At 46.5% G+C, this 25,889-nt stretch overlaps 1 protein-coding gene across 3 annotated transcripts in view; it reads left to right on the forward strand.

Moving 5' to 3' along the window:
• Nucleotides 1–25,889, forward strand: part of LOC138504113 (myosin heavy chain, cardiac muscle isoform-like) — a 610,907-nt gene that overhangs the window by 221,630 nt on the left and 363,388 nt on the right. For all 3 annotated transcript variants that reach the window (XM_069624333.1, XM_069624332.1, XM_069624334.1), the window contains exons 2-5: nt 1,051–1,451; nt 9,769–9,920; nt 14,603–14,924; nt 16,544–16,641. In XM_069624333.1, coding sequence (XP_069480434.1) covers nt 1,224–1,451; nt 9,769–9,920; nt 14,603–14,924; nt 16,544–16,641 — 800 coding nt within the window. In that variant the 5' untranslated portion in view covers nt 1,051–1,223. The remainder of the gene's footprint in view (nt 1–1,050; nt 1,452–9,768; nt 9,921–14,602; nt 14,925–16,543; nt 16,642–25,889) is intronic.

Here is a 25,889-nt window from a genome sequence, read left to right on the forward strand (position 1 = left end):
GGCATACAAGGGTTGCAGGTTTGGCATATTTTCAAATGTCTGCTTCCAAAGTAACTTGGTGCTACCGCTTCTTTGAAATTACACAGGGTCTTTCCACAGAGGACCTGCTTCGACTCCCACCAGTCCAATTTTGGGTCATTTGCAAATGCTTCAGGGTGCCTTCGTCACAAAGTAATATTTTGATGGTAAAGAAAATGTCCACTCCCCGACTACTGCGAGGATCTCAGAGAACCTCCTGCTTGTCTACGTTGTTTTACAGATCATCAGCCACCCCACAACCCTAGGTCACCTCTGTGAGTGTTTCTAGAAAGCAATCTGCCCACCTCCCTTCATAGTGCTATCCTTTAATGCGGCTGTTCTGCGACAACGGAAGAGGGGAGACATACCTCAGGGTGGTAGGTTTGTAGTCTGGCCAAGCTGGTTAGCACGTGGTAATTTGTCAGCTTCTTTGGAGTAGTCGCGCATTTCCTAATTTGGATGTTATTATTATCTAATGCTGAAACAATAATGAAAACTATTTAAATGCAGGAGCGGTCAGTTGATATGGATTCGCAGAATTGACATTAAGATGTTTGCATGAACGGCAACAGCAAAAAGGCCAGAGAAGGAAATTACATCCAAATGCTTCTCCATGAGTTTAATGTCCTAGTGTGAGCAGAAGGAAGCTTCTGAGGTGATGCTACTGAGTCCTGCCTCCCAGTCCTTCTCTACACGATTCTCCCATTGTTGGCATTACCCCTATTGGATCTAGCGTATTATTGGAATAACATATTTAATTAGCCCAGGGGCAAAAGTACATAGCAGGGTTACATGTGTGTGTGGGGATGGGGGTTTCTACAAGTAAGGATGACCTATCAGGGGAGGATCAGGAGGAGCATAATGAAGTTCAAATTTCTCCTTCACAAAAGGCATGACCTTTTTTATAGAGCCACCCTCCAACAGGAGAAGTGAAGGCAACACACTTGTGGGGCAGAATCCAGCTTGTGACATAAAAGTGTGGGGATGCTGTTCTCTCTGTTTACTCATAGAGTCTGTTGTTTTACTTTACAGTGACTGACTCAGTACAAGTTGACCTGTGATTTGTGGTCTGAAGTCCTTACGACCTGTTCAAGAGCCGTCCAGGATCATGCTGCAGTGAGGAACACCGCTCTCGGACCCGCCTGCCAGATGTGCCTCCAGCACCTTGCTCCCTCCGTAACTGCTTGACCATCACGGCCCTGTAAATGTCCCAGCGAAGTTGTAGCGGGTATTACAGCTTGCCCTCTCGGTATAGCCCAAATGGTGGCTTCCAGTATGGCTCTGACTCTGGGAGGCAGTCCCCCCTCTGGACAACGAGAGACCTGGGGTGCAGCCGAGCCGGGCCTGAGTTGTCAAGACCCCTCATTCTATCAGAGCTGGAGAGGAATGCTGAAGAATGCTATATGTCCCCCAGGCACCCTGTCCGAGCTGAGGTAAGCAGGGGTGTTCTGCTATTTTATGTTGATTTATACTGCGCACCACTGCCACTCAAGGACTATCTGCAGGGCCTTAGGTGGCTCTGCAAGAGAAGAGGGCTGGGCGTGTTAGTGGGGATAGGATGATAGAATAGGTTCAGAACCAGTAGGAAATGGCGTCTGTGAGTGTTGTCTTGCATGTGGGAGTTGGTTCGGAAGGCCCTGTGTGTTGTAACTGTATGGGTAGGACTCAGTGCCTCTGATGTGTGGTAGTGTTTGTGTTGGGTGTGTGTGTCATGTGAAGTTACGGTGCAGTTTGTGGTTGTGCGCGCTGGTTAGTTGTATCCATTAGGGGTACAAAGTCGTGGTTGGCTGTTAGGTGTTTGAACATATGATTCCATCTGTGTAAAGTCAATGGATTTATGGACTATGTGCATGGTTGTTCCCTCTACTGTTGTTTCCAGAGTCTCAGAGGTATGTTAGGGCGTGAGCATTAGATCAATTCTCTGTGTGTTTATGTGTAGTGTGGCTAGCCCCTAATCATGTGTAGTGGCGCTGGTTATGTTGGAGGAGCAGGAAGGGGGGAAATGTGTTAGTAAGCCAGTTGGTTTGACAATACCTCTGGCGTGAGTCTTTGGTTGCCGCCCAATATTATCTACCAACCCTCTTGGTTGTGGTTCGTCGGCCAATCCTGCCTCCTCTACAGGCTTGACTTCTCCTACATGCCTTAAAGCTGAAACCACAGTCAAGCATGAAACCAGTTGTGTTAATTATTGGGTAAATTCGGCAACTATTGTACCATGATATGTATGCACGTTTATGTATGCATATTTATGGGTAGCATATTGGTCCCCAAGCCTGTGCTCAATGCCATCCCATGACAGGACATGTGTTGGTGAGCCTGGGCTCCACAGCCTACGATGGCGAGGAAAGTGCACCCGTGGAGCTGTTATGTCTTATGTCTTAAAGAGAAGAAGAGTCGCGTCGAACCCCATCGTTTAGATAGGCTTGAATCATTTTATACGCTGGTATGCCCATACCTGGTGGCTATTAGTGTTCATGTATCTTTTTATTCATGAACAAGAGGGTTATACAAGCATTATGTCATTACTGTGATAAGATAGGCAGCAACATTAGACATTAAATGTGACAGTAATTCAAACACAAGCCCCTTTCTTATATAGTTATATCTTAACCACCAAAATATAATATTGAATCCCAGAAGAACACAATGAACTCCCTCGTGTTTACTACAGAAATGCACTATTCATACATATAAAAGAGTGTTTACATTAGAAAAAAGGAGCGAGGGCAAGGTAGGGGAGCAGATCAGGGGACATATGTCTAGGCCAGTGGTTGGCAACCTGCAGCTCTCCAGATGTGTTGGACTACAACTCCAATTACCCCTCACCATTAACTATGCTTGCTAGGGCTAATGGGAGATGTAGCCCAAAACATCTGGAGAGCCAAAGGTTGCACACCTCTGATCTGGGCACACAGAAGTAGAAGATCACTGCACAAGCATGGATTGTAGTGGCAATTAAGAATACAATTAACTGAAAACACCCCACTTATTGGCATGTTTTTCTAGCATTCTTTTCCTGCGGTAGGATACCCTCTGCTTAGCTGAAGGTGAGAATATAGGCCTCATTACGAGGTCCCCGGTCAGGTAAAAGTGCCGGAAAAATTGCCTGTAATACCAGCACTGGCATTTTTACTGAACCAGGGAAACCCAAGTTGGCCAGTGTGGGCTCTGTTCTATCGGCAGGCCTGACTTGCCAGTAGATCAGGCCCCTATCGGCAAAGAAATGTCGGAATCACCGGCATCGGTACTAACGGTGCCTGTCATTCCAGAAATCCCATCCCTTGGACTCCTATGGGACTCCATGGAATGGGAACTTACCGCCATCTCCGCCGCCCATAATATCCCGGTAATTACGGGATAATAGGCAGCTGGGAAACTTACAATGAGCCCCATGTCTTCTATCCAGGCTTCCCAGGTTGGACTGCCTTGATTTCTAACTCTTAAGTATCTGTGTTCTGGCTTGATGGATTGGATAAGCACACGCATGCAATATGTACATGCAATACACACATAAGTATGCACATTTTGGAAGATTCTCAAAAATGAAGCTAAATGAAAAAAGTGCAGTCAGCAATGACTCAGTCATGCAATGCACATTTCCTTGTGTCTGTCCAAAAAGGTGCAGGGGAATGTGACTATTTTTTGCACATTTCAAAGAGCATTCCATTTGTGGATTATGGATATGCTTTGAAACAGGCAGAAACCCTTATTGACACAAATGTGCAACGGGGATGAAAAAGGAATGTGTGCAGGAATGTGTGCATCTATGATATGCCCATTCAGACGACCTTTTAAGAATAGGGCACAAGTTTTGTGGGTGAAGTGATGAGATGCGCAACAGCATCTCACCCCTTGCGCCAAAAGACATTTTTAGAAGCTATCCCACCCTTCCTTAAAATTCACATCGATTTTAAGGCCCCCATTGTGGGCATGGCGGAGCCGTAAAAATTTGGCGTTTACAGAATTACCGCCGCTTTTACCGCTCTGTCATATTCCAAGTTTGCCCTTGGAGTGGAGGTACATCATCCAACTTTCCGCTGAAAAATCGGCAAAATCGGTGGAATTACCGCTGCTGGAATTCCACTGAAATCCCCATGGAGTCCTATGGACTCCAAAAAATGGGGACTAACTCCACCTAACACCATTTGTAATCCGCCGGTAAACGCACCGGACCAAGTGGAGGTAACGGTAATTCCATTTAGTGGTATTCCAGCAGATTTACTGCGGGAATACTGTAAAACACGTAATGAGGGCCTTTGCGGCCCCGTGATGTCTGCGGAGTATGGCACGGTAGAAATAAATAAATAAATAAATAAATAAAATAAACACAATTCGAACCATGGTAACATAAGGCTCAAATTGTCTCCAACGATTTGAATCAATTTGAACCGAATCGGACATTTACTGACTCGGCTTGATTCGGCTCGTGAGACCTTTCTATGGAAAACTCTAAAGCCTTGAGCTGATTCAAACCTTTTCTTCACAGGTTCGAACCAGCACTCTCGCAAAGGGAGTGGTATAAAGGGTGTGGAATAGGCCAAAGTCCTAAACTGTGCAACCCTTGTGAGATCTCTTTGTTTTGCACTTCTTCATGAGTTTCACCCACATTATTTCCCTGATGAGACCTCACCCGGAACGTGAATCTCAAATATGCCCCTGAGAGGCCTTAATCCTGTCTGTGCTAGGGTGTGACACATGCATGCTGTTCCATGTGCAAGCGGCCTCACACACCTGATGGTATGAGCTGTGTAAACCCGGTACTTCAGCTAGACATTGTTTTCTATGAGAAACTAAGTGGTATATGGATATTGCCATATATGGTAATGGCTGCTGCCTCGCTCCGGGTTCGAGAGTTAGCGTTCCCAGAACCGGATATGACCTGTTTCCGAATGGTGTCTGGATTCAGACTTGAATCCCCACTGGAAGGCAAAGCCTGGGAAGAAGCATGAATAAGTTGAATGTGGCAGTCCCTGTTTACTGGGTGGACACTAAACGCTTGAAAAGATGCAGGACTTTGATTGAGAGCTGAGAAAACCTCTCAGCAACCAAAGTCCTTTTCAAGTCAGGGATCTCTATCCTTACCTTGTCGAACACAGGAACGGGTCGTAAAGAGCCAAAGGAGATGCCAACTCTACGAGGAATCATGAGAAAGCCCTGCCTTATGCCGCAGCCTTCCATGCTCTGATATGATGGCAGACTTCAGTCTGTGTCTGTAAACACTGGTCCTCTTCCATCGACCAGAGGTCACCAAGAAATCAGTGATCCCTTCTCTATTCCCAATGTGGGTACTGCCGAGTAGCAAGTCCTCTATACTCGCCTGTGGCCCTGCACCCTTGCTGTCGCTGATCTAACTCGGGCCTTTTTCTGAGTAGGGCGGTAAGGGTTAACAGTCACCGGTAACGAGACCAGTGCCGTTAAACCCTTACCGCCCTACTACGAGTTCCCTTTGCGGGTCCTTCCTTAACGCCTGCTTTTAGCAGGCGTTAAGGACGGGACCCGCAAAGGGACTTTAGTGCTAATAGCGGTACCGTAATTTATGGTACCGTTATTAGCGCCTTACCCATTCCCATTAAGCCCTACGGGGGCTCAAATGGGAATGGGGAAGGGCCCTGGTGAATGGGCAATTACCGGTCCCTCCAACCTTGGAATGGACCGGTAATTACTCCATTCACCAGGGCGGAGTCGGAGCGATTCTGGAGGCAGCCATGCCACAAATAGCAGCGTGGTTACCTCCAAAGTCGGAATGAGGCACCTCTCAGTTCTAAGCATTGAGTGCAAAGAGCACCAGGAAGCAGCAGACACAGGGGACAGTGATTGCCAACTAAGACAAAGATCAGCAAAGAACAATGCAAGTACAAGTAACTGGAGAATAATGTCAGGACTCTGAAATCCATTTCCTGCCTGAACAGCATTCACTGGGCAATGCTGGTTTCACCATCAGCAAACCAGGCAGCTAGACCTAGCCCCAGCTGCAGCAGCTCGGTTCCTTTCTGGCACAGTGGCATCACCTGTGGTTCTAGAGCAGCCATTTATGCTTGATGATCCTCTTTGTTTTTGCCGCATCTGCCAGTGCATAACTAAAACACTAGAACTGGCACCTCTGGCATCTCATTTCAATTGCCCCCCCCCCGTGGCTTCATTCAACGATTGGCAGAAGATGAAGACACAGAAATTGCAAGGTTCACAGTGCAATTTCGAAGACTAGGTACTATCCTCATTATTGTGGGACCACTCAGCTTCAGAACCTGTATCCTACACAGCCAATCAGAAGCCATTCCATCTTCCCTAACTGTTTTCTATTTCAGACTGCCCTACACAGTTGCATACTAGGTACCCCTGTGATACGAATTGTCACTCTGCACCTGAAGGCCCAAGTTGAAGTGTGACTGGTCAAGAAGCGTCAAGTTTGGTCAAGTCCCACAGAGTGCTCCTTGTGACTTTAAAAAAATATTTATTTTTATTGAGATTTATCAGTAATAAGCTCCCTCACAATACAGACAGCAAACTTACGGATTGGTGACATTATCGCACTGGATAATCAATGACATTATCCACATTTTTTAACCAGTTGTCACTTTCCCACCCCTCATTGTGTGCATGACTAACTTTCACAAGTCCCCATAACCCCTACCTAACCCATATCACTGGTTTCAACCCCGCATTTTCTAGTGACACCCATTGCTTCTATACACTGTTCCTAACGTGGTCTTCCAGAACCCTCAATTGTGCCGCCCTCAAATAATTTTCTGTATGCAGGAGACATGCTCCCTCCTCATCCACGCTACAAGTCAAACTGCTGAGGGCTAGTATTGCCTTCTTCACTTGCCACAGGAACCTCACTGCTGTCCTTTTGATCTCTTCAAAGAATGCAGGCAGACTCCCTACTGGTAACATCTGGAACAGGAACAGCAATCTGGGAAGTGGATTCATTTTAATAGTATTCTATCTCCCACTCCAGGAGAGGGTACGTTTTCCCTATCTATGCAGGTCGACCATTTATTTCCCCCCAAGTATGGAATACTTGGGGCCTCATTACGCTATTAGCTCCATGGCTGCCTCCAAACTGGGCTCCTTTACCGGGTTCCTGCACTGGGGACTTACCGCATCATTTCGACATAGGAGGACCCGGTAAATCCTCCTTTCAGGAACCCTTCCCCATTCCCATTAGAGCACCCATAGGACTCAATGGGAATGGGGAGGGAGGTAACAACGGGCACATTACAAGTGTCCCGTTGTTGCCTCCCTCTTCCCCTCGTGGGACCCGGAAAAGATGTCTGGTTTTACCAGAAGTCTGATCCGGGTGCCGCAAAGGGAACCTCGTAATACACGCTCCCGTAATGAAGGGGGCCGGTCCCGTACCAGCCCTCTTCATTACGGGAGTGCAAGCCTCGTAATGAGGCCCTTGGTCATTTTTATCTGTGACCCAGACAGCACTTTTAGAACTGCTGCAGAGCAATCCCCCAAAGGTAAGGCTCTCCACTTGTACGCGCTTATTTTCAATCCAGAGTTTGCCATATGACTCCAGCAGCCCAATCAGTCCTGGCACCAAATCTTCTGGACGCTCTAGGTAGGCCAAAATATCATCCGCAAAGAGGGATAGTTTGTACATCTTGTCTCCTACTGTAAACCCCTGAATATCGTCATCACATCTGATTGCTATCGCTAACAGGTCTATGGATGGAATAACAGGGGTGAAAGCGGGTAGCCTTTCATCGTCCCTCTACCCATGGGGCACTTTTCCAACAACATCCCATTTACTGACACCACTGTCGTTGGTGCCTGATACAGGGTCTCTATCCCCATCATCCATCGCTGACCACATTCCACTCTTCGCAGCAAGGCAAACATAAATTGCCAGCCCACCCTTGTCGAAGGTCTTTTCGGCATCTAGAGATAAAATAATTGGGTCCCTGTCTCTCCCTGCTGTGCTGCCATCAGGTCAAGGATATTTCTGATGTTGTCCACCTCCTGCCTAATACAGATAAATCCTTGTTCATCAGTAGGAATCCATTTGGGCTGGAAATAACCCAATCTCTTTGCGAGCGCCGTCGTAAATATTGCAGCATCACAATTCATTATGGATATTCCACCCTTCCTTGTGCAGCACTGTCACTCTAGCCTCCATGAATGATAATGGGGCTCCTCAGTCCTCCGTACCAGAAAGGGCGCAGGGACATCCGCGTATCTCTTATAAAAGGCGGCCATGAATCCATCCCTCACAGGGGCCTTTCCAGTTTTCATTCAGCTTATTGCCTTTGATACTTCTATTAGAGTAATGGGGTTTATCAGCTGCTCCTGATCTCCCACCCTTAGCAATGGCAACGCATTTCTTTCCAAGAATGTCTGTACCTCTCCTTCAGCAAAACCCTTGAGTGCACAATACAAGTCTCGGTAGAACCTACAAAACCTGCACGCCTCATCTGATGGATTCGATAGGATACCACCCCCCTCCTCCTTGATCTTAGTAACGGTTTTCTCCTTTTGTTGAACCCTCAGTCTCCTCGCAAGCATTGCGTCTGCCTTATCCGCATTGTCATAAAATACTTGCTTACAGAATTGAAGCTTCTCTACTATCTTGTCCAACCAGAGACCTTTGAGAGCTTTCTATTTGGCCAACACTTCCTGAATCTCAGAATCCCTGTCACCTGACTTCTAATTGGATCATCTAATGTCCGGATCTCTTCCTTAAGACTACTTTCTACCAGGGCTTGCTCCATCTTCTTTGCCGGCCCTTTGGCCATAAGCAGCCCTCCGAGGGTAGCCTTCCCTGCCTCTAACCCTACCTTCAGCCCTACTTCCACAGTGCTATTTGTCTTAAAGTAGTTTATAATGTGCTATCTCATCTCTCTGTCGAAGACCCTATCCTTAAATAACGAGTCACTGCAGATCCAGCTCTTTTCTCTCCTTGGTCCCTTTCCAATTTTGATTGTGGCTACCACCAAATTGTAGCCTGACCATCCCACCGTTTGTATAGCCACCTCTTTCAATAAATATTCTTGTCCCTGTACCATTAAGATGTGGTCTATATGTGTGTATGTTTTGTGAGGGATGAAGAAGCATGTGCATTCCCTCTTTCTGTGGTTCATTTCCTTCCATGTGTCAAATAGAAAGTGCTCCCTTACTACCCGTTCCATCATACTTTTGGGCTGCACCTCTGACCCGTGTACTTCATTATCCATTGACCACCTATCCACAGTGGGCTCCATGATCATGTTGAAATCTCCACCACAGATCATCACCCCCACCCCCTTTCCAACTCAACAATGTTCCCAGGGTTTCTTTGCAAAAACCCAATCTGAACCGTAGTAGGGCAATACACTGCACAGAGTGTCAAGTATTGGTTCCCTATCACAGGCTTTTCTGCCACCCAGTGTCCTCCAGAGTTTCTTTCTATTTTTCGTACCTCCAGCCGTCTTGTATAGTATACCCACACACCCTTTTTTGCAAGGCTGCGAGGCTCAGACCGGCCTGCTCAGCCACCCCCTCTTGATGTCAAATTTCTCTTCCTTTTTATATCTTGTTTCTTGCACAAAAAGTTAATCTAGTCTTTCCTGATAGAATAATCTCGCCAGCATAGCCCTTGAGGAGAACCTCTCAAATGGGGTGGAATAAGAAAGGGCACATTTCTCTGCTAAACTCATTCCTTTGGGACAAACAAGAGAGGCTGGCTATGCTTGATATATCTACAAATCAGGCAAATACAACTATGGCAATGTACACCAAATGTCGTCCCTTTGTTATCTCTTTCAGGTTCAGTCAAGGCCTTCAACTGGGTATTCAGAGCCAGACTACTCGAGCAATCCTTGGAAGGAATACAGGAGAGGGTCCCACAGCCCACCACAGCAGGACCGGTCCAGGTCTGTGAGCCCGATGCGTGGGATTCACAGCTTTGACAGTGGAAGGTACGTTCATTGCTTGGAGACCTTGCCAACACAAGTCAGATAGTGTCAATTGCGACGGTCTGGTGGGGAATCTCCCAGTATTAACAAGAGCATGACACATATCATAAGAGAGGAGTGGGTCTGAGTCTCACTTTCTTATCAAGAGTGTGGTACATAACATAAGGAAGGGGGGAATGCTAGGCTCACAGTATTAACAAGAGCGTGTCTCACAATAAAGGCAATAGTGAATTGGAAACTACCAACATTTACAAGAGCGTGTCACACAAAAGGGAGCAGTGAATGGGAATCTACCAACATTAACAAGAGCGTGTCACACAACAAAAGGGAGCAGTGAATGGGAATCTACCAACATTATCAAGAGTGTGTCACACAACAAAAGGGAACAGTAAATGGGAATCTACCAACATTAGCAAGAGCGTGTCACACAACAAAAGGGAGCAGTGAATGGGAATCTACCAACATTAACAAGAGCGTTTCACACAACAAAAGGGAACAGTGAATGGGAATCTACCAACATTAGCAAGAGCGTGTCACACAACAAAAGGGAGCAGTACATAAGAAAGGAGTGAATGGATGTGTAGTAGTAGTCAAAAGAGCATAATGTTTAAGGAATGATTGGATAGGATAAGAGTGTGGTAAGTGCTAAGAGCATCTATGTTCGTCCTGAATTCCCATAAGAAATCATTCTATGCTCTGCACACTCCCACAGGTATTAAGGAAGGGGATGAATGGGAAATTTTCCATCAGTAACAAGAGCGTGGTACGCAAGGAAGGAGTGAATGGAAGTTTCCCAGCAGTAACAAAACTAAGGGAGCAAGGGAATAGGACCCTTTCAGCAAAATCAGTCTCACAGCAGTAGCACCAGAGGTAAATGTCAGGACATTGATAGGAGTAGTTTGGGTCTCTAGGCCCCGCAGGCATGGGACACAGGCATAGGTCTGCAGGCATTACGCAGAGGTGGCCAATTAAAAAAATAAATGCTGTTCACTTCCACGTGTACCGTGTACATGCAAGTAGATGAAAGACTGAGCTAGTGCATGTGGGCTGATACACAAACCTGAACCTGTCCTTGCAAAAAGCTTGGTGCGGCCATGTTCGCTTTTCTGAATTAACCATTTGTAAAATGCCGATTATGAGTGTGCCACACGAGGGGCAGTCTCAGATCAAAGTGCACCCTGATTCACTCTGGGATGCACTTTAAGCTGCAGTGGGTCTTCAGCACTTTCCCCCGTAGCTGGTGGTCTCCCCTATTGCACGTCAGGATCATGGAAATGCACCAAGCTGACGGCGGTCTTTCCGGACCCGTCGAACAATGATCTGCCCAAGAAGCAAAGAATGCTTGTGCAAACTGTCTAAAACGTCCACCCCGCCCACTGAAACACGGGTGGACATGTCAACACTTCCAGTGCAGTGGTGTGGACTTGAAGGATTTCCGAATGCCTACTTAGGTGCCTATTTAGATGCTGAAAGCTAGAAATGCATGGAGGGACTGGCTGTGAATCCCTTGCCCCTGCATCCAATCCCTCATACTGCATTCGACGCCTGTGGGTTTTTGTGCACTATACAAATGTAAAAATAAATAAATAAATCACTGACGCGCAGCCACAGAAATCGAGATGCAAAGGGTGGCTCGAATTCTGTGGCATCAGGCTGTATAAATTGGCCTAATGGGTGCAAATATGTTGGAACCGTGAAACCTTTGGTATTGAAAAGACTGTGGCAAAATGTAAGTGTTGAGTCTGAATAGTCTTTGATATTTCAGTATAGTGTCATGGGACATAGGGTATGAGAATGGTACTCCCAACACCGGGGAGAGAGGGAGTGAAGAGGAGGAGTGTACTACAATATTTGCTCAACAGTGAAGAAGGATAGAAGTGGAGGGGTTTCAGTTTGTTTCATAACATGGGAGTTATGCCTTTGGAAACAATCACTGGGCAGAACGACTTCATGATAGGCCTTCCAACAGGTCGCCTCCATGAGCAGTACAGCAAGCTCCATCCAGCAGTCAGTGTCCGGTGGATTGCTCACAGCCATGTTCTATTTAGTAACGTAATTGCTGGGCTGAGCTAAACTGGTCATCACAGTTTCCCCAGCTGGAAGTTTGCATCCCTTCCTGTTCCCCTTTTACAGTCTAGTCCAAACCGATCTTGGGTGCAACACCACCTTGATCAAATCTAGCCTCCTGCTCCAAGTTAAGTTCATTTGGGGCCAAAGTTTCACTGATGTGTCTACTAATGACAAACATTGTTTGAGGTCATGGAGAATGCGGATGGATGCCTCTAGGAATCATTAACCCGAAATATTTCCTACAAGCCAAAATGAGGAAGTCTTTTGTGGGATTTTCAAGCAGTGTTTAGTCAAAAAAACGTCCACTTCTTTATTTATTTATTGGGTTTTCATTATGCAACTATACACAATTTGTTTCATGGTGCAACAAGACAAGGGGGAGGGGGGATAGGGATGTCAAAACAGAAACAGTCCTACTAGGCCTTGTGACATTCGGCTCGTCCAAGTGCAGTAATAGAAGTGCAGGGGAGGGGAAGGAGTGCCGGCAGGTTAGGCGAGTGCCCGGGGAGGCCATGTGGACAGAGCTAGGGAAGAACAGAGTGCAGGGGCAGAAAGGTCCATGTGCTAAGTGCGAGGCACAGGCTGGATAGACTAAAGGGGTGTAGGCCCAGCCAGGCTAGTGCAGGGGCAGGGGGAGGGAGCTCAGAAGGGCAAGTGCAGGTTGGGAGCGGGGGGGTCAGAGGAGATCAAGTGCAGGGGGTAGACTGGTAGGGGAGGGCCCTGGGCCCTGTAAGAATCTGAAGGAACCAGGCATCCAGTCAAGAAGCAGAGGGGGGTTTCACAGGGGAGGGGGAGATGGAAGGAGGAAGAAGGAGGCCATTCCAGATGGAGACACCTGCGGAGGACAGAGATCTACGCCCCACTCTTTGCTTGGATAAGCGACTGAGCTGCAGAGTTGGAGCTAGAATCCCGAAGGGCTCTAGCAAAGAGGTATTTAGGGAGGGAGAGTTGGATGTAGTGCGGTCCCAGGCACCAGAAAGCCTTGTTGATGATGCAGAGGCTTTTGTACTTGATCCACTCAGCAACCAAGCGCCAGTAGAGAGATTTTAGGGCTGGAGAGATGCAGTCCTTGGGCTTGAGGTCAAGGATAAGTCATGCATTCCTATTCGGGATTAGTTGATGGGGGTGAAGGGAGGAGTTAGGTAGGTTGAGAAATAGCCTGTTACAATAGTCCAGCCTGGAGAGGACCAGAGCTCTGAAGACATTGAGTTTCTGGGGGAAGGTGAGGAAAGGAAGAATGCTTCTGAGGAGGTGAAGCTGAAAATGAGCCTTCTTGGCAAGGTCTGTGATGTGAGGAGAGGAGAGAGAGGAGTCGAAGATGACACCTCGGTCTTATGCCTCAGAGGACGGTGAGGGGTGGGGGGCCCATGGACGGTGACCAGAGTGCAAGGGGAAAGAAGGGAGCAGGAATCCCAATGAGAAGGATCTCAGTCTTACTGGCATTAAGACAAAGATCGTTAGAAGTGTACCATGCCTGAATAGCAGACAGTCAGGTATGAGAGAGCGAGAGGAGGAGGCAGAGGAGGGAATCTTGATGGAGAGTTGTGTGTCATCTGCATAGCACTGAAAGATAGGAGAGAAGGCAGAGATCAAACGGGCTAGGGGGGCAAGGTAGATGTTGAAAAGCCAACGTGAGAGAATAGAGCCCTGAGGGACACCACAGTTGGAGAGTGAGATGGAGGAGAGAAAAGGGGCGAGTTGAACCTAGGAAGGTCATTAATAGAGGAAGGAGGTCAGCCAGTCCAGAGCCAGGTCCGTGATGCCAAGGGTATCACAGAGCCGATTTATAAGGGTGGCATGATTGACCGTATCAAAGGCAGAGACAAAGCATTTTAAAATAGTTTTGTAGGCAAGTACATTTGAGCATTTATGAATGGTCTCAGATACATTGCGAATAGTCTTAACTGGTCCTAAGAGAGATAATAACACATCATATATGGTTGCACATGATGGTCAATGATTGAAAGATCTTTTAAAGTATCAGCTCCATGCATAACATTGCACAAGGGCTTAAAGTGCAGAAAAAACAGTGCTGTTGCAAAGGGCCACCACTAGAGGGTGCTCTACCCAAGCTAACACATGTTAAATTATTGTATTAAGAAATCCAAGACGGTCCTAACCAATCCCAAATCAGCAGAGTTTGCACAAAATGTATTCCCATTCGATCCTGTTGAAGACCTTTTTTATGCCTAGCTATCACACAGTGATAATTTCAGTGCATCACACAATATATGCTAGAAGGTCTTCTCCTTATGCATGATCCAGATGGATGATAACCTCTAGAGCTGCTCCCAGATGTATGCACCATGTCTTGACAAAGATATTTGTGATCTTTTTTAACAAGGGCGATTGGCCTGTTGTTTTAGGGTAGAATGATTTAGAGTCTGGTTCATGGACAGAGGTGTTTTATTGCATTGCTGGGACATTTCCAGTAGTTAGGAATTGAATAGCAGAAGTGGAGGGAGCAACCCATGGGATTATGCAGTCTGTACTAATGCTTCCATTGAATTTCGAGTCTCCAATTCTCTATCACTGACACATCTGCCTTTTAGATGCCAAGAACTGCCCATCATGCTTTGTATATCTGTCACTGATCTTAATTCTCTTTCTTGCAGTTTTCTCTTTAACGGAGGTGAACCGGGTCGGAAAAGTCCCAGTCCTCCTGCCAGGAGGAGGAGGCACTCTTTGTCCCGCCTCCCGCATTGTCCACCAGAAGAGGCTGGCTACACGCAACCATTGGCGCAGAGGGGGCGGAGTGAATCAGAGCTGGACCTGCGGGCATCTTTGTCAGAGAGTGCCCAAAGAAGAGCTGACCTGGTAGAGCGGCTCCGAGGGGCCCATGAGAGGTTGGAGGGCCAGTCTGGAGAAATCGCCAAGCGTGACAAGGAGCTAGAGCTGAACAGAGCCAAAATGGAGCTTCTGGCCTTGAAGCAGAAAGTAAAAACACCTCCTGATTTGATGCTGTTGACAGGGCTGGTTGAAAGGGGCATATAAACCTATTTAGATGCATCAGTGGTTTAAAGCTTGGTAATCCTATCAATTCAGGTGTCCAAGTCTCAGTGTTCCTATCAATTGTTTAAGACTCTGTGGTCCCATCAAAATAGGTATCTAGTATATGTCCAGTATGGTTCCATATCTTTTCGAAGTGTTTTCGAAGTAATTTCCACAAAGTCAATTACATTGCAGTAATTTGCTTCCTAGAAACCACAGGATACCGTCCAGTATATGTCTACCTCAGGACTTGAGTAGTTTGATGCTTCTACTTCACTTAGATTCTGCATGTTGTTCTCAATGTGCTATTGGAAAACCAACATTTTCTTACATCTTGTAGGACAACCACTGACTTAGTAAATATTTCTTTTGTGTGTGGATAGACTGACACTTGGAGTGGATTATTATCTGAGAGACTAGAATTGGAAACCCCTGTAACATTGATAAGGCAGAGAGATATAGATATATTTCAGAACCTTTGTGCAAATGTAGTGAACATGGACGTTGTGAGTATTTGTTTATTTTATTAAATGTGAAACATACTGACTTGAAGTGGTAACAATACACTTTGCAAAGGTAAAAAAACATCTAGGCTTTGTTTTATCACATCACAAAGACACATTGAGAAAAAGCCTTAAAGGGTTCATCTGATGAAAGAGTCAAAATTAGTCTGAAAGTCCAACCGGATACCATCAAACTAAAGTACATTGCATAATCCTTACTGATGGTAATGTGGGATTGGGTAGAGGAAACCGAAATAGCTTGAAGCCCAGTGAGAACATGAGCCAAAGTGGGGAAGAGTTCCAGAAAGAGGAAACCATACTGGAGAATGCCTGTTCAAACTTAGGGCACTGTATACAGACAGCCATATGGAACCTCATACTGCTCCTTGGTTCTGCAGCAGGATCTACAGGTACGCTAGGGTTGTTGCTCTACACTTGGTTGATAAAGATTTCTGTGGGCCCATCCGTTCACTCCTAATGAAATCAAGTGTAGCTTCCTATTTAAGCTCTTTGTTATGTAAGTTATTTGGAAGCCTCTTCAACCGCGGCCCTTACCGGTGGTGTAACTAGAGCTGGCAGTCTCTTTACAGTCAATTATTGGAAGGGTTCCCCATTCTTGCTTTGCACACACTGTAAACAAATCCTGAAGCTCTAGGCTTATCAATCAACTTTTATGAAACACAGCTGTTTTTGTTTTCATAGCCTTTATATTTTTTAAACATTTATTTAGAGTCGGGCCACGTCATTCACACATCACTTTATGAAATATATGGCTATGCTTTGATTCTTTTGTCAATGTCACATGTCTAATACATGACGAAAATTAATTGTCCTCGTGATAGCAACCAAAGTATGAAAGGGATGTTAAAAAATACTTCCAATAAAAAAATAAAGAAATTATTAGACACATGAAAATAAACAATTTGTTACGATTCAAGAATCTTGGAATTTGGGATTTATCAACATTATATATAAAGTGAGAGCGTGGAATTCTTACAAAATCTATTAAGTCTTTGAACTGAGAAGCAGAATTCTAGCTAATGGCCTGTTTCTATCTTGCAGCAGTTAGAGGGCTCCATTGCTCAGTTGGAGAAGGAGAAAGGATGGCTGGAGCAGTCTCGCTACGAAGAAAAGAAGCAGAGGGGAGAACTTCAGGACAGGTAGGAGCAGAATGGGCAGGTGGGAACAAAGTGCAAGGGATAACGATAAAGAGCCTTTCCCGCTAATAAGGAGTACGAATCAGAATGAGGAAAGGAAATGCTGAAGTAATCTAGGATAGTGTCGTTTTTTAATTTTTTTTATTTTATAGTAATTTTGGCTGGAGTATTATTCCAGCCTTTCAACATCTTACATATTATAAATTCATTAAAAAAAAAAATAACACATCTCCTATTTACAATACAATAAAAAGAACTTCTACTATTGACATAAAATCATAATGTTTGCACATCTAATGCGAACAAAATCACGAGTTACAAATTAACGAGTTACAAATTAATACAATAGTGAAGTTGCAACCGTTCTTGATTGGATTATACTTTCTCAAGGTAAGTTCATACTGTCAGGCTATCCAATGATTATTCATGCTCCTGCAGTTTCAATGCATACAGTTATTTAACAGTTGCATGATGTAGAGATTTTTTGTTGGTATGAAACAAGGTTAGCCACAATTGATCATGCGTGACATTTGTATATCCCTCAAAATGTGATTTGAAATATTTACACCTCATAGACAGTAGTTCAACACAGTCGATCAACAGATGCCGTAAGGTTTCTTTCACTGAATGACAAAATCGACAATGTATTTTATCTTGTGGCCATATATTGCATCTACATAATATGTCTGCTGTTGGATAAATATGCAATCTGAAGTGCAGAAAAGCTGAGCGATGCTGCAGGCTAGGCGACACTACCAAATAGCGTGCGACCTGTCCATGTTTCTTTAACTCAAATGCGTTCTCTCTGAATGTTTTATACCGCAGACAATGCAGGCGTGTCAGGTTCCAATCATGATCCCACAACTTTTGCTTGGCCTTATTGGGATTATCATTTAACAAGTTCAATGATATGTTGGCATCGGACAGCAACCTCTGCGCTCTCAAACTCCATGTTTTAATAAAACTATCAGTCGAGTTTTGGGAGACATATGTTGATAATAAGTGCAGAAGTCAATTTTCTTTGGTTATGGAACAGTGAAAGCATAGTGCTTGAGCATGATGCATTGAGATGCTTTGCTGCTCTGGCATAGAAAGGGAGGAGATGAGATGTCATAGAAGATGAATGATGCCCCAGGAAGGGGCTGGAGAAGGTGCACTGCAGAGGCCAACATGCCATCACATAGCTGTGGAGAGACAGAAACACTGTAGAATGCTTTATGGGGAGGTTGCAACACCACTGAAGTGTTCATGGAATGGTGGAAACTATTTAGATTGGCTTAGCTGCTCTGGCACAGAAATGGAGGTAGTGAGATGTTATGCAAAGGTGAAGAATGAGAGGGAGGGAGGGATGTGGAAATAGTCTTCGGGGAGGTAAAACACTCTAGATTGTTTGACAGTGTGGAACGATTGATGGACAGACTGAAACACTGTTGTTTTTATGTGCGCCCTGAGGCCTATAGGTCAGTTAGAAGAAATAAATAATAATAATAATAGGGCTGAAACACTAGGATGTTTGCCTAAGAGGCTTCAATATTATGCAAAGAACAGTCTGAAACATTTTGCAAACCAGTTCTTCAGTTTGTGGACCTCCGATGTTCCTTCTCTTTCTTCGTAAGACTGTCTTCTCTCTAATAGGGTAGGTGTTATATTTGAAGCTGTGCTGAGTTATGAAGTTTCATAACATTAGAAGTATATGTTGTTGTTTGTATCACCTGTTAATCGATAGAACCTTTACATGGAACCTGGAATGAAGACATTTGGGGGGTTGTAAACACTAGAGTATGATTCGGCAGGGATACTGTTCGCGGGGGTATGCATACAGATGTGGAGCAGCAACTGAAGGGGTGGGAAGAATGTGTGAACAGTGACAAGGTTTTGATCACAAGGGTCCCACTTATGAATGTAGTGGAGCCACCAAAGTCGGTATGGGATGTGGTGGCAGTGGATATTCTGGGGCTGATTTCTGTAAGAGAAAGACAAGGAAATTATGTAATTTTGGCAGTAGACATGTTGTCATTATGGCCAGAGGTGTGCATGGTTAGGGATATTAGTGCACTCAGAGTGGTGCAGTCTCTGGAATCGATATTCTGGAGAAAAAGCTTTCAGAAAAAGATTGTACCTGATAAGGGGCCACAATTTGTTTCAAGGGAGATGGAGGAGTTTTTGAGCGCGAATGGTGTACAACACTCATCGACTGCACTGTACAATCCCAAGGGGAATTCCGTCCTGGAAAAATGTAACAGCACATTAATGGATGTGATAAGGATTGCAGTTGTGATGGGGGATTGTGTGCGTGCTGTCATGGAAAGGGTGTTTCACTATAGGTTGACCCTACACCAAACGGCGGGGGCATCACCATTTGAGATGCTTGCTGAGGAGAAGAAGGCCGAACACGAGATTGCATCCTGGATGGATGAATACATACAAGGAAAATAGGCAAGCAGTGCTGAAAGCAGAAGTGAGGAAGAGGATAATGGATGGTCAGTATAGGGCCAAGGACAGATATGACAGGAAGAAGTGTGTGAGAGAGACACCAATGCCAAAAGGAAAAATGATTAAGGTAAAGCTGGGATGGGTGGAGAAAGATGCATCAAAATACTCAAGACCCATGAGGGTTGAGGAAGACATGGGTAACTCAGTGCAGTTGTGCAATGGAGAGAAGTGGTGTATAGAGAGAATGGCGGTGTTGGCCAAAGGAAGTGAGGGGATGCTGTGTTCTTGGAAGTAAAGGAAGGAGTTGTGTTATATTTGAAACTGTGCTGAGTTTCATAAAATTAGAAGCACATGTTGTTGTTTGTAGAAACTATTTAAGCAATAGAACCCCGAGCTTCGTTAATGCCCCCAACGCTCGGGTTCTATTGCTATTAGTACCTCGGGCCGCAAAATTTGCCTGACCGGGGCACTAAAAGCTTATTTTTTTGTCCCGAAACGCTGCAGCATTTCGGCCACTGCAGCGTTTCGGGCGAAAAAAAAAAAGAAAAGAAAATGGCCGCCGCCATCGGGAGCGGACCTTCTTGGTCCTGCGTCCCCGGCAGGAGGCGTGCCACCCCCTCAGCCAATGAGGAGGCTCGAAACGGGGCCATCCCTGCTCCGAGTCTCCACACGGCTGGAGGCTTCCCTCGTCCCCCGCCGGGGGCGTAGGACCAAGAAGGTCAGTTGGGGGGGCGGGTGGGTGGGAGGGAGGGAAGGGAATGCAAAAAAAAAAAAAGACTTACCCGAGTCCCCGGCGGGGGGTGAAGGCAGCCTCTCAGCCGCAGGGAGGCTCGGAGCGGGGATGGCCCCGCTTCGAGCCTCCTCATTGGCTGAGGGATTGCCACGTCCCCCGCCGGGGACAAAGGCCGTGGAATCCCGACGGAGGGATTCCTGGCCGGGTAGGGACCTGGCGAGAGCCAATCAGAATGCTAGTTGCATTTAGATTGTCTCTCGCCGGGTTACTAATGATAGATAGAACCCTCACATGGAGCCTGGAATGATAGAGCCTAGTTGGAAGTAAGAATGAGAATATAGGTGTTTGAAAGAGGAGAGAAAGGGGAAGACTGGTAGGAGGAGGGGAAACTGGGGCTGCTAAAGTACTAGCTTGAAATAAAAGAATACTTTATGATCATTTGCCTGATGTCACTGTGTTGTCTCTGGCCACACAGACATTCTTTTTTTATTTTTTTATTGCCATTTATTATTAATAATGTTGCTCTGGTATATGAGCATCTGCAGGATATTCAGCCAACACAATGAACACAACCAATATAAACAATACGCAGAACTGTGCTCGTCTAGTAACCTATAATACAACATGTTGCACATTAGTTACATATCTTCGAAACATTTAGGTGGGCTAGATAGGCTCCATCGAGTGCGTTACCAGCTTGGGAGGGTCTAGACTCCACAGTGCTTCTATGATATAGTACCAGGGTGAAAAGTTAGGCACGGGGAAGCGCTCAGGAGGAGACCTCATGGTGGTTTATCGTCTGAGGGGTAAGTGACAGAATTGACCAGTGCTGCCCATGACTCAAATGCTGGTGCTGCATCGCCCCCATGAACATGTGTCGCCGCATCCCATGCTGTCGTTTCAGCCGCGCTCCAGCATTTAAATTCCCTGAGTCGCCCTCCAAATTGGGGACCATTGTGTGACTTCCATGACATCGCTATACATCTTTTGGTCAGTACACATGAAAGGTCCATGAACCTGACAGCATGTTTATGTTTACCCGGTCTGGGGTAGATGCCCAACAGACATTCAAGTGGATTCCAGTGGTATTTTTTAAATAAACACCAAAACGAAAACAACAAGCCCTCAAATGTAGGGCACAAACATTGTCCAACAGGGCTGTCCTATTAGGACAGACCAGTGCACGGCCCGTGTTACAGCGACACCAGGCACCAGTCCAGCGGGTCGACATCATGTTGGTGTCGACGAACCATATAGGTCGGTCGAGGAGTTCTGGGTCTCACCCAATGGGTAGAGCCTCCTGCCTCCATCAAGTACCAGCTATATTAGCAGCGTGTAAAAAAAGACCTTCTTAGTTCAATTCCTGGGGGGTCTGCATCCCTGCTCATTATGCTCCTTCCGTTTATGTGTCTTAATCGTAGGCTGGAGTCAGTTTCAATCCTAGTTCTCTGCAGTTCATCAGACATGTCATGAGTCCCCATCTGTCAGTGGCTCTAGCTAGCCAGTCTTGGTGACTTTCTTCAACTGTCTCGGAGGGAGCCGAGAACGCCCCTAATCCTAGGTGTCTTCACTGCCAAGTGTGTCCAAGTTGTTGTGCTCCATCCACATGGACACAGCCGATGGGCTCTCAAAGAAGTGGGTCTTCCCTCCATATATTATCTTCAATCTTCAACCTGGCGGGATATACAAGCATGTATTTGATCCCTTTCATCCGGAGCTGGGCTTTAACTGGGACACATTTATTTCTCTGCTGCTGCACCAGGGGGGTGTAATGCGGGTAAATAGCTATCATGGAGCCATCTCACTGTATTGATCCCCCCTCTCTTGAAAATTGGAGAAGCACCTCTCGGTCTCAAAAGTACAATATCTTGGCTATCATTGGGCGGCGGTATGACCCCGGAGGGGGTTTATTTTGACGGGAGCGGTGGGCTCGTTCTATCGCGAACCCCTGCCACAATTTCACTGCACCCACCTCCTGTAAGAAGAGATTGACGATGTAGGTCATTGGATCTCGGCCCTCAGCGCCCTTATTGGGAGTATAAGCAGATCTATGATACAGTTAACTGATATTCAATCCAAACAGTCTCTGTTATTGGATTGATTTTTTTTTTACCTCATTTTAGCTGTGATTTACACAAATCCCAAAATCGCTGTCCATCAGTCTGTTTGAGTATATTGCATAGTTGAAACCACTTAATTGCAGACTCAGAGGCCTTATGTCTTTTGATGACATTTTTATATTTAGTTTTCAGGTTAGATATGTTTTCCTTCAACATTGAGACATGCTTATATTCCTGTTAGTCATTTTTATTTCGTTGATGTGTCTTCTTTTAGCTCTGGCTATAACGGAGTAATATGTTTTCCTAATCATTGTAGTTTTTTTGAAGAAACAACCAGGAAGTGTATGTATATATTCTTTCACCCTCTCCGAAATTATGCTAAAAGTATTCAACTCTATATTTCCTATAAGAGATTTCATACAATAAATTGTTAAAAAAGTACATATATCTCTCGATATTCTTAACAGAACAATATATTCTATTGCCACCTGGATTTAAACTACAACCACCAGAGGTAGAATCAACCACATTTCCCTCGAGAAAGTATGTAACATTTCTTAACTACATGATTACTGGCAGTAATAGGCATGAGACATAAATGATACACTATATCAGACATTGGGCCTCATTACAATTCCGGCAGTAAAAATCCATAATTACCGGCATGCCGGTGCTACCGTGTCCGTGAAGCACTGCTGCCAGAATCAATGGTTGATTCAGTGTTAGCATGCACGCAAATTGTGGCATGCCGGAAACGGTTGCACCAGCATGCCGGTAATACCATCAGACCCCCACAAAACCAGCACGCCGGTAATACCATCAGACCCCCACAAAATCGGTGCCAGTGACTCTGATTCTGGCTCCACGCTACCAGACTCACTGCCACTGGTAACAACAGTGCCGTTATACCATGACCGGAAATAACGCGTTTGCCAGAAAAGGAAATTGACCGGCGGCCATTAACAATCCATTGCAATTCTCTGAGCACAGCTGTGACATCCACATCCCGAGCATAGAATCAGATCAGGAGACATTCTGCAATGGTACCTGCAACAAGGAGGCACAAGCCGCACTTCAGCGAGGCTGAATTGAACATGCTCCCAAATACCATAGTCGAGCATCCAGACCAAATATTCAGCAATGACCTCAGAAGGCAGGCCCAGTAACGCAAGAAGGCAATCTGGGAGGAGGTGGCCCAGAATGTCACGGCTGTCGGAACAACAACGCAAACTGTCTGTTTTGTGGTGGGACGACCACAAAGGTCGTCCCACCACAAAAGGTGGGACGACCTTCGTCTGAGGGTGTAAAACCTCCTGTCAGCCCAGCGCACCCAGTGCATGCCACCGGAGGCGGCAATGCACTCCCCATCCACCTGCATCCATTGGAGGAGACCTTCAGTAGTGTGCTGCACCTAGAGTCGATTGAGGGTGTTGGTGCAGCAGAGGCCGGAGCCGTGACATCAGATGAGGCTGGTGAGTACCTGTAAGCCCAATGTCACATCATCCACCTTGTCCACACTGTATACGATAGAGTAGGCAAACATGTCAAGCATGTCGTGCCCAATGCCAGTACAGCCCTGCTGGCCGCCCCTCCACTGCAACCTGGTTGCACACATCCACATACACCTTGCACACAAACCTCATTCATACAACACTCATAACGTGAACATAACACAGGCCCCCTGTATCGCCCTCACAAGATGCTCCTGCTGGCACTCAGGCACCCACCCCCCTGACGGTTATAGGTTAAAGGATAGAATGAAAAGGATCGGATGACAAAAGGTTCGAGTCAAAAGGACCGAAAAAAAGGGTTGCATTTTTATTTTTTTTATTTTTGGGGGGGACCCAGGGGACCCCCCCTAAACCCCTGTTTTTAGTGAAAAAAACACTTTTTTTTACCCATACGGAAACCCCAAAAAATATATACATTTAAAAAAGGGCATTCAACCTTTTGTTTTTCGTTCTTTTGACTCGAACCTTTTGTCATTCGATCCTTTTCATTCGATCCTTTAACTGGACACCCCCCTGACACAGCCTAACTTGTGTTGTCACTACGTGCTAGCACAGGTCCAAAGTCACGTCAGTGCAAAGCACCTACACCACCAGCAAATGACCTGCTGCACACAGCAATGAAACATGCAACCCCCTAATCCCATCGACAACGACCCATGTTGAAAAATCATCTCTGACACAATAAGTGCCATTTGCAGCAGTCACCTGTGGAATACATCCATGGCACACCAGCCACAACACAATATCATAAAGCTTATGTGCCACACCCATAACACCATAACCAGGAAACAGCAGTACACCACTGAAGTGCCACTGCACACATCATGTAGGCGCACACACACAGTATCCCCGACACAAGCATAGTATTTCTCTCTCATCATTCCACACGCATCACTGATGCCCTGCCTTTCTGACTCCCTCAGGCTCATCATCTGGCAATGAGGCTGGCCAGCCAAGTACATCCAGGGCCATCAGGCCTCGCCGCAGAAGGACCACCACCACGTCTACACAGGACTTCACAGCATCCTCTGGCAGATGTGAACATGTGACCACATCCACTTCCCTCCAGCCGCCCAACATCCCAGTGGCACCTGCAGCCCAGCCGCCCCAGCCGCCTACCACCCCAGTGGCACCTGAAGCCAGGCCGCCTACCATCCCAGTGGCACCTGCAACCCAACCTCCCACCATCCCAGTGGCACCTGCAGCCCAGCCGGCCACCATCCCAGTGGCACCTGCAACCCAGGCATCCACTATTTCACTGGCACCTGCAGCCCAGTTGCCCACCATCCCAGTGGCACCTGCAGCCCAGCCTCAACGACCTCCACAAGGGGGTCCTGATGAAAATAATGGTGAGGAGGCTGGAGCAGAAAGTGTGGACACTGACCAGAGCTATGAGGAGGCCATGGCCTTCAGTCCCGTGGGCCCAATGAGCCCCCAACCCCCACCCTTACGCAGTGTCAGGGACATTGAAGGGTGGCTGTCACGTATGGAGCGCTGGCAGGATTCTTTGACATCACTTGTTTAACAACACCTTCATGAGGCACAACTAATGCGGGAAGGTGTCCAGGCCAGTTCGAGGAGGAATGCATGGGCACTAGGCAGATGCACAAGTGCCCTCTTGCAAATGTCATGCCGGGTGATGGAGGGCCACAATGTGATGCCCTTGCTTGCACAAACAATGGGCCTCATTACAAGTTTTCTGGTCTGGAAACAATGTTACCGGTAAGCTTGCCGGGACCGTTGTTTCTGGACTGGCAAACTATGAGTTCTGCGAGCGGGTGCCTTTCAGCCCATCAGGTCCGACCTGGCAGGCGGAACGGCACCCGCTTGCAGACCTTGACGGATGCACCGGCACCATTCATGAATGGTGCCGGTGCATTCGTCCTCCGCATTCCCATTGAGTCCAATGGGACTGAAATGGGAATGGGGGGTGCTATTTTCCAGCACCCAGGAATGGGCAATTACCGGATCTGCCAGGGCTGAAATGCCCCGATAATTGCCCATTCCCGGGTGCCAGAAAATTAATGACTCCGGTATTTACCAGCACGACTACCACCAACCTGGTAATGACCTCCAATGTCCATGTTGGTGCAGGCCTTCCTGGAACGAAGGCACCTGTCCATACCATCGGCTCTCTCCACTAGTTCCACATCAGGGAGTTCTTAACAGAACAGTCCGAGGTATTGCTCAGTGCAGCTTTCTGGGCTGCAGAAAGCTGCACCCCGGAGCCTAAAAGGGGCCGGAAATAGTGTATGGATACATGGCTGCCCTGTCTGAGTACTCTGATAATGTATATAGTTATACAGGACATGATATGCACATAGACAGTTAGATGAGGGGTTGTGGGAGGCACAGTTTGGGAGGCGGTGGGGGTGTGGGGATAGTTGGGTTGTGGGTTTGGGGAGGGACATTTGGGAAGGGGGTGTGGGGAGGGACAGTTGGGGAGGTGGTTTATTTGTGGGGATAGTTGGGGGGTGGGTGTTGGGAGGGACAGTTGGGGAGGGGGCGGGGGTG

This window comes from Ambystoma mexicanum, chromosome 11 (assembly GCF_040938575.1).
Source record: "Ambystoma mexicanum isolate Mex_15411 chromosome 11, UKY_AmexF1_1, whole genome shotgun sequence".
Taxonomy (NCBI): domain Eukaryota; kingdom Metazoa; phylum Chordata; class Amphibia; order Caudata; family Ambystomatidae; genus Ambystoma; species Ambystoma mexicanum.